Here is a 13,480-nt window from a genome sequence, read left to right on the forward strand (position 1 = left end):
AAGTAGTAGGAAGCGTGCTACTAAAGGTAGATGACAATGGCAATGATAAAGATTATGACCATTTCATTTTTCACTCTGAATCCCCAGAACCCCACACAGCACAGTACAGGAAGTACATTGCCACATCTGCAGGCTAAAGATGAGCAAACTCAAATAAAGGAAGACTGATTTGTCCCAAGGCAAACAGATCAACTTGCACTGAACCCAGCTACATCAAGAGTAGTGATAGCCATTGCGGACGGGGGAGGGAAATGGTAACAGAACTCCAGCAAGTATGGATGAATCCCATGCAAATGGGGCCTACATTCCAAAAACAGACTTAGAATGAAAAAGAAAAACATAACCAAACATAGAAATGATCACGACTGGATAAAAGAATGAGGTGTTTTTCAAGAACAGAGAGAAGTAACAGATTGAAAATTTGAGGTCACCTACTCTAATCTAGTCACTGCAGGAATGCCTGACAGAACTCCAGCCTCTACTTCAATGCTTTCAATAACAAGAAATCTCACCAAAGTGAAAAGCCCACTCGAAGCTATTTGTTTTCAGAAAAAAAAGTTTCCTATGCTCTGAGAAGTTGGATTAAATACATCAAGCTCTAATAATAACTGCATGTATAGGAAGGAAACTACTTGTGGAGCTAGAACTGGTTAATGAATCTTTTCAAAAAATAAACCTCATTTTACCTTATGGTTTAGTTATTCAAATAGATGTTTTTTTTCTATCTTCTTCAAGAACAATAAAACTTTTTCTAGAAAGGAACAATTTGATGATTATTTAATAATTATCTATGCCAAAAACCTTAAAATAATGGAACATTTTCTATTATCTTCTCTACTTTTGACCATCACAACAGTTACATACTCTAATGCAGTAGGAAAAAAGCATTGGTCTTATGATCAAATGATGAGTGTTCAAATTCTAGATCTTTAAGACCTGAACTTTCTTGAAATCTGTTTCCTCATCCTTACCATGACAATAATAATACTTTAAGTCACAGGGTTGTTATGAGACAAATACTTTTTTCAGGTTTAAGGTGATATGTATCTATCATCTGTCCATCTATCTATCTATCCACAAATATACATATATATGCATGTTTATATAAATTATTATTCAAATATTTTATATAATTTAAACAATACATATGTATTAGGTAAATCCTGTGTGCTATACATTATGTCTCAACTTCATAACCTGCCCATCCCTGCTTTCTAGATGTTTTACCTTATATTGCACCCCCTTCTCACCACCCCATACTCTGTCATCTAGTGTAATGGCAAGCAAAGTGGTACTTTTCTCCTTTTTTCAGTTATTGTAATGGCCAGTAAAGTAGTATTTAGCTCCTTATTTTAGCTATTCAAGTGCCTTTGATCCTCATCTGTGATTATTTCAAGTCTTTGTTGGAAACAGTATACCATTGTATTGCCCTTAAGAGGCCTAAGGGAGTTTGGATACCTTCCCTGTCCTTAATAGGTCTAACATGGTCACACAGAGCCCATGGGGGAAAGAGTTTGCTGAAAAAACAGGAAGGAGCAGAGCTAGGGCACAAGCTGGGACCAAGCAGAACTGAGAGAGAGAATGCTTATGATTTTGGCACTCTGTAGCACTCTGTCCATTGGTCTGACAGACAAAAGCCTTGTCTGTTGTTTTTGGACAGAAATCCTGAAAGAGGACTTTGCTGCTGTTTGCAGAAGTCCTGGAACTTTACTGCTGATTTTTGTTTGGTTTCTCAAACAAAACTTTGTCTGTTGATTTGTGTTACTTTGTCAGACAGTGAATTGAGATGATATTGCTGGCATGAATATTGTTGTAACTCTGCTAAGAGTGCTATGTGTGTAAATATTGTTGTGGCTCTGTTAAGTTTTGTCTTTCCAGAAACAGAAACTATGAATGACTTGGAGTGGACTAGTCAACGTGACCTTTGATATGGAACAGGAGTGGAGAGCTGCCTAGCGGTGAATCCAGGCAAGAGCTGGAAGCATGAAAGAGGAGCCATAGAGTTTAGAAGTCAACCTCAAGTTAACAAGAAAGTACCTTTGCTTGGGTACTCATTGTTGATTTATGAGATTTGTAATTTACTGGGACCTAGGGGTGGATGGCCTTTGTACTTTCCACTACCTCTTAAGGATGATTGGAAGCCAGCTTGGAGTCAAGATGAAAGGAAACTTTGACTTGGGTACTTTATACTAATTGATGAGATTATGACTTGCTGAATGATGTTTTGTGTAAGACCATGTAGCCACATTAGTAATAAGTTTTTATGTTATATTGCTGTAAATATTTTGTTTCAGTTTATTGCTGACTAAATAGTTCACTATACTGTGTGAATCAAAACCTTAAAGTTATTAACAGGAAAAGTCCTCAGGAGAGCTGCTTGTGATTGGCTTTACATTTAATTACCCCAGTGACACCAGCCTCCCTACTGAACCTTTAACAAAATATTCCATCTTCTCACTCCAGACAATTTTCATTCACAGTCCTCCCTCTACCAGGAATACTCTCCTCATCTCTTCCTACTAGCTTCCTTGAATTTGTTGAAGACTATGTTAAATCCCACCTTTCCTAATACCCCTTAATTCTAGTGTCTTCACTCTGTTGATTATTTCAAATTTATCCACTCTATGTAGAGTTGTTTGAATGTGTTTCTGCTATCAGACTAGGAGCTCTATGAGAAAAAGGATAATCTTTTTTTTTACATTACTCTGTATCCCAAGTGCTTAACATAATGCCTGCCACATATTTGATGGACTTAGCAGAAATTTCTTAAAATACACTGAAATAGACATTTTTAATACGTAACAAAATGAAGAGTTCCTCCAAAGTATCTCAGAAACAAGGAATAATTGTAGGTTAAAGATACTCCAGAGATTGAATTTCATGTGGCCGCTATCACACATAAACATAGATTTGATGCTCTAAAGCTACTGCTCTCCCCAGTTACTGCCTGAGCTCCCTCAGGTTGACAGGTTATTTCTGTTTAAGAACATTTAGCTCTAGTGCCTCAGCACAAGACTAAGAATATTTTTTTCTTAATTTGTGTCATGCCTAAAGTTAGAGAGGCCAATTTGCCACCTGGGATGGATTCTCTCAATTCTTTCACTCAAAAATTCTCTAAATCCTAAACAAAAAGAGCTTGGCAGTGACCTGCACTATTAATGGTATGATACTGCCTTCTAAGTGAATGATAACCCAACCCATAAACCTGGGCCTCTGGTTCATAATGTGGGCTGTTTTAAAGGTTATATGACATAATGGTTTAATGGACTCAAATGAAGCATTTTTATTTAACTTTATGGGTTCCAGCTCCTTGACATATTATCCTTGGTGCTGTACCATAGATTATGGAATAATGTAGCTCATCCTTTTGACACCTCTAGACAAATATTGGCCTGGATATGGAAGCTCAGTTTCCCTTAACTGTTCCCTGGAGATCTACTGTTCTCAATTCCAAATTGGAAAGAAGGACTTGATTTCATTCTTTCATGAAGCAGAACACACTCAAAGAAAAAAAAAATGGGATGAATTTCTTTGGTTTGAAGTCATTTGTCTTCAGTTTTATATGAAGGCAATATAGTATAAAGGAGAATAAAGAAATTGGAGTCAAAAAGGTTTGGGTTCAGATTCCAACTCAGACCCTTACTAGCTATGGTGACCACAGCAAGTCAATTAACATTTCTAATCATTAGTTGCCTCATTCATAAAATATGCCTGATACTAGCTCCTAACTCACAAAGTTGTTGTGAGAAGCTAATGTATGGAGCAGTTTGTAGATTTTAACGTGTTACATAATACGGAGCTCTTCTTAAATATTGGGATTATTGTGGAGACTGGGGATTGTGAGATGTTAAATGGAGTTAGAGGGGACCTTAGAGATCATGTAGACAAATCTCATTTTACAGATGAGGAAAAAAGGCCCAAAGAGTATGTGACATGTCCAAAGTCATACAGGTAGTTAAAGTGTTAAAAAGCACAATTCAAATATGCATCTTTAGATAAACTACATATCCAGAGCTCTTTTTTCTTTAATATGTGCAGAAAGGTTTCATGACAGTTCTAAGGAAGAATTTTAAGGAGAAGTAAGTAGCTTACTCAAAGTATAAAATAGATAAAATAGTTTCCTGGGAGAAATTATTTACAATTTAATTTTGAAAAAAAGGACTTCCTTGGAGGTCTTTTGACTGTTAAGGAGTTTAGGCAAACAAATTTCTTTCCCTCCCTCCCTCCCTGCTTCTTTTCCTTCCTCCCTCCTTTCCTTCTGTCCTTTTCTTCCTTTCCTCCCTGTCTTCCTTCCTTCTTTCATTCCTTCCATTAGTTTTATTTCCACTTTCGTTTTTTACACAACTGTAAATTACTGTAATGCTAAATAAGGATCATAGTCTGTAGAATGAGAAGGGAATGAGGTAGGATCACAAAAGTAACATGCATCTGGAGAAAGGGATAAAGAGTAATGGTGTGCACTGGCAGGACTATCCACAAGGTGACTATAGGGTGAAAGGAGAATGAAACTCTCCCCATGACATCACATCCCACCACTAAATCCCAAATCAAACATTCTTAGAGGCAAGACCTTATCCAGACAGAAGGCCTATTAGGTCTTAGGCATTTTTAACTCATAACCACGCTCTTTTATCCTTGTCATACACCCACAGAGAAATATTCAGACCATAAGACTTGGTCCACATTCACCAGCCAAATACAAAACTGAAAATGTTTCAGCAGACATCTGCTGCAGCTGTGTCTTGTTATATCTCCAGGAATTTTCTCTCTTGCACCAGAGGAGTAAAAAAATGGACTGATTCTCATCTCTGTTGATCACATATGTAGGCTCATGATCCAAGGAAATAAGTACACAGTGGTGAAAGCAAAAGAAGCCCAGAGTTGACAAGGTGGCTTTGAATGCCAACATGGGAGATTGTATATTTCATATGCAAAACAAAGGAAGTGCAGGAAAAGCCCCTGGGGATGTTACCAATTTACCACTGGCAAACACTGCCTGGGGGCATTTTATAAGCAAGCCAGTGCCTGGTAATGGCACCTGAAGAGGAAATGAATCACTGAGCAGTGAACCAAAGACAGATGATGACCCAAATAATGCACCTGCTCCCCTAGAACAAGTTGGTATTTCAGAGTTGGAGTGGACCTTAGAGATATTCTCTTTCAAGTTCTTAATTTACAAATGATGAAACTGAGGCTCAATGAACTTAAACCTCTTACCCAAGGTCAATAGCAGGACTAAAAGACAGATCTTCAAACTCTTAATCCAGTGTCCTCTCCACTAGCCAGATTAGCCTAATTTAATTGAAAAATCACTAAACCGAAATGATAAATACTAAGAGTCTGTGTGTAGTGGAGGGGATGCTCATTTTTTCTCTTAAAATTTGTACAATCAGGTATGTTATTTAGGTAGAAAAATCAGGCAACAATGCTCCCCTGAGTCAGCTTCCCAATCAGGAGGGACATTTTTAATTAGGATCATAGTCCCATTTCCTTCAACCACAAGGTTCTAACCCTTTGCACTGGATTATGTTTTTTTAAACATCTCCTGAATTACTTATTCAAATGCTATGACCAAAATCTTAAGTTTAAAGAGTTTCAAAGAAACTTTAAGTTTAAAAGTTTCAAAGTTTAAAGAGACTTCAGCAATCCTCTAGTTCAAGCCTTTTATTGTACAGAGGAAGAAACTGAGCCACAGACAGGGTAAGTGACTTATTTAAGATGACATAAGTAAGTATTATGCACTGTTAAGATAAATTACTCAGATTTTTTACCATGTGTCAGCATGTGAGGTGGTTTAATTGATGATAGGTAGACCTGGAATCATAAAGCTGTTGGCAAGTCCCAGAAACCAGAGTTCCAGATGTAATAACCCAACTACATTTTGGCTCAGGAACCAAAATCAGGAGCTGTGAATGTTGCAAAGAACTCCTGGAGACCTGTTTTCAGCCAGGTAGTATTACCAAGTTTTAGAGTCACAGACACTCCATTCTCTGTCACAGATGAGTATATTAACACCAGACGGATAAAATCATTGCCCACAATGTTATGAATAGTGCCAGTTCTAGGACTAGGTGGCTATGACTGCTCATTTCCTAATGCAATGATCTTTTTATTACACTCTACTACCTCTTGTGCAATTGTCAAATTCTCATTTGAACTGAGAGTTTGGTGTTGGAAAACATGTATCATCCTCAGAAAAGAAACAAAGGAGAAGAAAAATGTTTGAGCCATGGAGTTGCACGGGGGAGGGGAGAACTCATTTTGAAAATGAAAGGTAGCATTTTTCTTCATGATAACATTTCTAGCCATACCTATTGGCTAAAAGTCCCTTCTAAAGACCTTTTTCCATTGCTATAACCGGGAATTATCATAAACACAGCCTCAATATTGGAAGTGTCCTTAATGAATATGTAATCTGATCCTGTCTCAATCGTGAATCCATTAACAGGGGGAATCACATAGAAGATAATTAATAGTTAGTAATGCAGCATTAGGATTAGGGATGAGTGAACCTCAAAATAATCAAAATTCAAATGAGCATGATGCTTATTCAAATTACCCAAACCTCTCAGGCCATTTGCCTTCCAGACATCATGATCCCTTTCCTTCCACACAATCCTGTCCTCCCAATTCAGCTTCTAAATGACCTTTGTTTTATGGATTTTGTTCTAATAAGCGGAAGAAATACTCAGACAGTGAAAGTTTATTTTGTTGCCCTATGTCAAAACCATGACATCCCCAATTAAACATTTTTTAAAGGCAGAGAAATATGTCAGGTTTAGACCTTCTTATGAATTAAATGGGCAAGTCACTTACCCTCTCTGTTCCTTTGTAAATTGAAGGGGTTGAAGTAGATCACATCTGAAGTCTGTTGTAACTCTGTCATTCAGTGATCCCATTGGACCTAGTTTCAGTGAAATTCTCAATTCTCCTAAGAGAATTAAATATATCCTAAGTGAATTGGGGGTGGGGAGGGAAATGGAATAACTTGTATGGGTGGAGACATGGTGAAAGAATGTTATAAACAATCACTACAATAATATAATGGTAATGATAATGTAAAGTTAGTAAACATTAAAAAAATCAAATGACAATGAATTAAAATGGACAATCTTGTCACATTAGTCTTTTCATACTCGAGGAAGAATCCACTTCTCTTCTTAGTTTTGTTTAAAAAAAAGGGTTGAAAATGTGGGAGAACATTAAGGAGGAGTTATTGTGGTATAAAAACAAGAGGAAACATCAAATTTATCATTTAAAGGGAGGAAAGAAGGAATGAAGGAGGAAGGAAGGAAAGGAGGGAGGGAGAGAGGGAGTAAGGGAAAGAGGGAGGAAAAAAAGAAAGGAAGGAAAGAAAGAAGGAAGGAAGGGTATTCTGTCTCAACCTCAAATCCTCCCCACCCCCCCAAATAGTTTTATTATGAAGAATGCTAAGTAATTTCCATCTGAGAAAAAGTGTTTTTGACCCCATTTTTTGGATTTGCTCTCTATATTTACAGTAGTTATTAGTGTATTTTATGATCCAATTCTGGTGGACACCAATCCCATCTTTATGCATATCCTGGTAAGGAGCTCAGCTCCATGCATAGCTAAGTTTTCAGTCCATATATTCTGTTTATGATGATGGCAACAATAATGAAAAATAGTCTCTGATTTAGAATTTAGTCAGGAAGGGGTTACTCCTCCTAAATTCCCAGTCACGCACATTAAATGAACATCTTAATCACAGGCGCAATTATACAATTTTCCTGCATGAAAATGAAAGTAGATCTATCCAGTACGTGGGACAGTCCTCAAGGCTTGTTTCATCTCCTCCACATGCCTCGTCCTGTGCTTTCCACATTAATCAGCTGCACAGCACCCACAATCATCAGAGGTAACCCAGGCGACAGTGGGAAGCTTTATTTCAGGCTGTGTTCCTTTTGTTTTAGGGGCTCATGCTTTTCTGAATGGGAAGAATTCTCTCCTCTAGCCTACTATCCTCCCTCATTTAAGAAGTGAGGAAAATTAAATTTTAAATTGGTCATTAGTCTCTATGGATCTCTCATAGCTTCCCACCATGATGTGACTATTGATCAGTGATTAACTAATAATCTTCATTTCCCTGTCATACATTGTGTACCTTCAGAAGTGGAGGTTAAAATGGATATCTTTACTTGCCCTGGATCAAAATGTATCTCCACACAATAAATTAAAAGCAACAGACTAGAGTGAAGAGACAATAATAACTATTTGGCCTACAGAAGTTGAAAGACTAGTAGATCATCGATCATGCATTTCTGGCATTCTCTCCATCTACAGAGATTTCTGAAATTTACCTGCTAGGCAGTGAAATGGTTTTACATCCCAAATGATCACTCTCTACCAATTAGGATAATTAATTCAAAAATTAAAAAAAAATATGGGTGGATGTGGCTTTGTTTTCCTTAGAGGACAAATGCAAAAATGGAGCTCTACTTCGGTTTAAAAATTGTTTCCAAAACATTTCAGCTTTCTGGCAATATAAGAATACTGTTTCAAGAGCTTTCATTTAAAAAAAATTACTCTATATTCTAATTATAGGACCACTTCATACCCAAAACAAATATCAAGATATTTTTGGCCTCATTGACCTGAAGGCTGAACATAGACCCTCTTAAGAAATCAAATAAATTTTTCAGGGAAAGGACACATCTGAAAGTACATAACAGTAAAAATGGAATATAACTTTTTTTATGTTATTTTGTAGATTCACAGAACCCTAAAAAGATTGTAGGTGCTATAATTCCCTAATATCTAGACCAATAAGCATCTGTCAAGTGTTTATAATAACCAAAACACCATGCTAGGTGCTGGATATTAAAAGACATAGCAAAACAAAACAATAGTCCCTTACCTGAAAGTGGCATTCCTATACAAGGAAACAGAGAGCCTCAGAAGTAAAATACCTTGCCAAGATCACACTGTTGTCTTTTAGCAATGGCTAGACTGAAACTTTGGGCTGATGGGCCCCAGTCTGTCATTCTTTCCCAAAAAATACCCTGGATTTTAATCTTCCTTCTATACACCCACTGCTATGTTGTTTTCCCCTACTTTTAGGACCTTACTCGTCAAATTAGTGGGAAGAGTCTATCAGGAACATATTGCTTCCTAACAAGAATAAGTGTTGTCTATTAATCAATTCACCAGCAAGTATGTATAGAATGCCTTCTGTGTGCCTCACACTGCTGCCAGCCCTCCCTCACCAAGCCCTGCTGCTCAAAAGAAATCTCACATTGTACTAAGACCATAGACACATAGCTTTTATTTTTAAATATCCCATGAAGAGCTTTGAAATCCCAAAAGAAACAAGTGACGGATGGAGACAACTTTGGGACCCTGAAGAGGAGATGGCTTTAAGACAAAAAAAAAAATGACTTTGGGACATAGAATTTAAATGATATAAGCTTTCTGTGAAGTACTATCATCCTGATAGATATTTGGCATGAGGAGAAACCAGAGTTTAAGACCTTGCAATGCTTATGTATTCCCCATATTGAAATCTGTATTATACTTACAAGGCTTCCACAAATAGGCTTGTAGAATATCATTGAATCATGTGAGCCACTCAGACCTAGAACCAGTCTCCAAAGGGAATTATGATAACAAAAAATTATATCTTAAATTCAACCTAACCATCCCTATTAGATTTATCTTCCCATACAATATGACTTTAATGATGTCATTCCCCTACTCAAAAACTTTTTGTTGACTCCCAGTTGCCTACATTATAAAGTCTGATCTTCATAGAATCATATTCATGGCTTCCATAATTTTCCTATGCTTACTTTTCTACCCTTATCACCCACTCCATTACCTAAGCCTTCTGAAGCAAAAGGGTGTTACAGGAGAGCGGAATGCGTTTGGATAGTGTGTTTGGAGATAGAGGGTGACACTGTTACTCAAAAGATGGTAAGACAATCCTCAACAGACATCATTCCTATATTTTCCAGCCTATCTGCCTTTGCATTTATGACTTCCTGTGTTCTCTTTAAATATTATTCATTCATTATTCCTAGCCCTCATCTGTCCTTCCTCTAGGATGATGTTCCTGACTGCTGTCTTATATGATGTATCTCTCTTATATAATAAAGACTTTTGTCTACCTATCTCTCCTTGATGTTCACCACATGGTATCATGTTCAAATGTATGTCTCTTTTCCTAAATGATACTATATGCAGAAGAAAAACAAGAAAACATTCTTAGTCCAGTGTCTGACATATAATAGGTGCTTTATAAATTCTTGTTGACTTGACTTGGCTTTTTATCCCTTACAGTGCCTTGTTACATAGTAAGTGCTTAATTAGTGTTATTATTGCTACCAAAACCAAAAATAATACCTAGCATTTACAGAGTCCTTTTAGCACTGGAAAGTGCTTTGTGTCAATAGGTAAAGTATCCTGTTTTGTTATCTGCTACCCAAATATCTCATGCACTTAGCCGTCAATTTCAGTAACAATAATGTCTGTCCTTTGAGATAGGAGAGCTTAGCCTATGTCACTAACATTGACACAAACCATACTTCCTTTTTATAGAAGATAAACTGATCAAGAGTGCCATCAGAAATAGAGAGTCTCCTTGAACTCTTTGGTTTGGTTTTTGGCTGGACCTTCACTTCTCTATGACCACATTGTTCTAAAACAAATGAAAATTAACAAACATTTAAATCAGTTTGTAGCCGCCAAGGGGCTTAATAAATGATTTTTGAACTAGTGAATGAATATATGTTAAAGGCAAGGGTCTAAAATAACATCAACAACACTCAGACATTAGGGTAGTAAGTTGCAGATAGAAGGTGTAAGGCACCCAACACAATTCTTCTATTTTGATATTTATTTTGTCCCTTAAGAGATCATAGTAAAACAAATAAAACATATTTTCCATGCATTGTTGTCAAAATCCATACTGATTAGTCCCTGATGAAATTTGTCATTTAAACTTGTAAAATATTCATTGCAGTTAGGTGAAGATGAGATAGTTTAAAGCTATAGGAAAAAAATATTATGACCTTATACTGACAACTTTTTTTAACCTTGCAATTTTACAAATATATATGTACACATAGATGTATATACACTGTGTATATGCATACACACGTGCACGTAAAAATACATACATATATACATATGTGTGTGTATGCACACACACACACACACACACACACACATATATATATATATATATATATATATATATAAATAAATAAATTCAACTTGCAAAATATGCTAGGAAACATTTGCATGTGTACCCAGAGTCTTAGGTATTAACAGAAAAGAATCTTACGAACTAAATAAACAAAACTCTCTGGTTCATGAAAACTCTACTGTAGAGGGAGAAGTAGACAATCCTAAACTCATTATCTTATAAACAGTCCTTTGAAGAGAAGGATATAAAAGCATTGAAGTGGCTCAACCAATGAACCTTAATTCCTGATCCCACAGCATATTTTCTTATAGCTAAGATACCCTCGACTTTGTAAGTTTGGTGGAACAGTCTTCACTTCTATTTCTTGAAGGATCCTGGGAAATTCATAGGGTTTAGGCCTGTGGTAGTGTGGAAATTGTGAGTTCCTTTGGAGCCTATCTAGAATTGCCTACACAGTTCCTTCTGCCATGATATAACTTTCAGTACACCTGTCTGAAGCATTTCCCTGTTTACATGAGCTGCAGGACAAGAAGACATCCACATCTCTGGTCACAAATATATCATCTTGTGACCCTACATAGACTCAATTTAGACATCAAAATTGTCTAGTCTAATACCTTATGGTAAAACTAAGGCTTGAAGACATCATACCTGTAGAGGACTTGGAATGTGAGTTCTTGGAGAGAACTTGTATATTAACTAATGTGCTCTTTCAGTGTGCATGTGTGAAAGCCAAGACTTAAGAAGGTACAGGTCTCTGGGTTCCCTTCCAATTGAAGATCTCTGTTTTTCACTGACTTTTCCTTATGCCTAGAACACTTTCCTCATCTCTATCTCCTGGTTTCCTGCAAGTCACAGCTAAAATGCCATCTTCCACAATAAGCATTTTTGGTTCCTCCTTAACGCTATGATGCTTATCTCCAATTTATCCTATGTATAACTTGCTTGCATGTAATTGTCTGCATGTTGTCTTCCCCATTGATTTGTGAACTTCTTGTAAGAAGGGACTGTCTTTTGCCATTCTTTGCATCCCCAGCAAAATGCCTGATATATTGTAAACATTTAATTAATATTTATTGATTATTATGCTGTGAAATGACTTGTTCAGGGTTATACTGCTTATTTTTGGCAAGGTTGGGTCTTCTGACTCCTATCTCAATGCTTATTTCCCCTATATTTCAAAGTGGATATATTTCAAAGAACCCCAATGTCCAACATACATGTTCTACTATTTTCCTTTTTGCTGCTCACTGTCAGTTGCCCAGAATCAATAGATTACCCAATTATGTCCCCAAAGAGGGGAAAGATATCTACCAGGTGCTCAGACCTCATTTGTTTCTTCTGCATTGACCTATATTCATGCACAGTCATTAGTAATTATAACTGTGAACTTTGTAATCATAAAAGAAAGAAAAGGTTATTTGAAATACTTTGTTCCCCCTGAGTTAAGACATCTTTCTTTACAAACAGGCTTGTTCAAATGACTTAGCTCCAACTTAACTCAGATTTACTTCCAAATTTCTAACTATAATTCAGCATGCTTTCTATATCTCTCTAGTAGTCTATCAGATGTGGGGATGTTACATTTACTCTTCAAAGGTATTAAGACTAACTGGACAGAGTACTGGAGTTGAAATGAGGAAGATAAAGGTTCTTTCCCCAACTTAGCACACACTACATTTGTAATCTTTGGCAAGACTCTTAATCTTTCTGAACTTCACTTTCCATATCTATAAAGTGGGTATAATTATAGCATCTTTTTATATCATCATTATAAGGAACAAAAAAATGTATTTCAAGTGCTTTGAAAATCTTAAAGTGTTACTTAAATGTCAATGATTATTATCATTACTACACATAATATGGTACCTTTACCTAGCCAATCTAACGACTTCCAGTTTGGAAGATTACAACTGATAGATGACAGCTTTAATATTTCATTGAAACAAGTAAATCAGGGGTTCTTAATTGGAGCAGATAATGTAATCCATGTAAATCATGTAACCCATTAAAAATAAGGTCAGTTGTGTGTCTTAAGGGAGTGAGTCCCCTGTATGCAGTCCTACCTCATACAGTAAAGGTCCTAAGGGGAGATCAGACATTGAACTCAGAGGCACAGCTGTGGATATAATGCACATGATAATTCCCCTAACAAGGAATGTAGCACTCTAAAGCTTCCTATTTAGATGCAGCACAGGGCACCAAAGGCATGCCTAGTAATAAATTAGGTCTGGAAAGCAAACAGCAATCCTGGGGCAAATTTACAGGGTGAAGAGAGTCCATATGAAGGAAATTGAATGTAAAGATGATCAAAAA

General features: G+C 36.6%; 1 protein-coding gene across 1 annotated transcript in view; it reads right to left on the reverse strand.

The window, feature by feature from the left end:
* DCC (DCC netrin 1 receptor) overlaps positions 1-233 on the reverse strand; it is a 1,052,419-nt gene extending 1,052,186 nt beyond the window's left edge. Inside the window, exon 1 of the mRNA XM_069102085.1 lies at positions 198-233. Coding sequence (XP_068958186.1) covers positions 198-233 — 36 coding nt within the window. The remainder of the gene's footprint in view (positions 1-197) is intronic.
* Between the last annotated feature and the right edge of the window lie 13,247 nt (positions 234-13,480).

This window comes from Petaurus breviceps, unplaced genomic scaffold, assembly GCF_028583685.1.
Source record: "Petaurus breviceps papuanus isolate PSGF00001 unplaced genomic scaffold, PetGlider_PUasm1.0 128, whole genome shotgun sequence".
In the NCBI taxonomy this organism is placed as follows: Eukaryota; Metazoa; Chordata; class Mammalia; order Diprotodontia; family Petauridae; genus Petaurus; species Petaurus breviceps.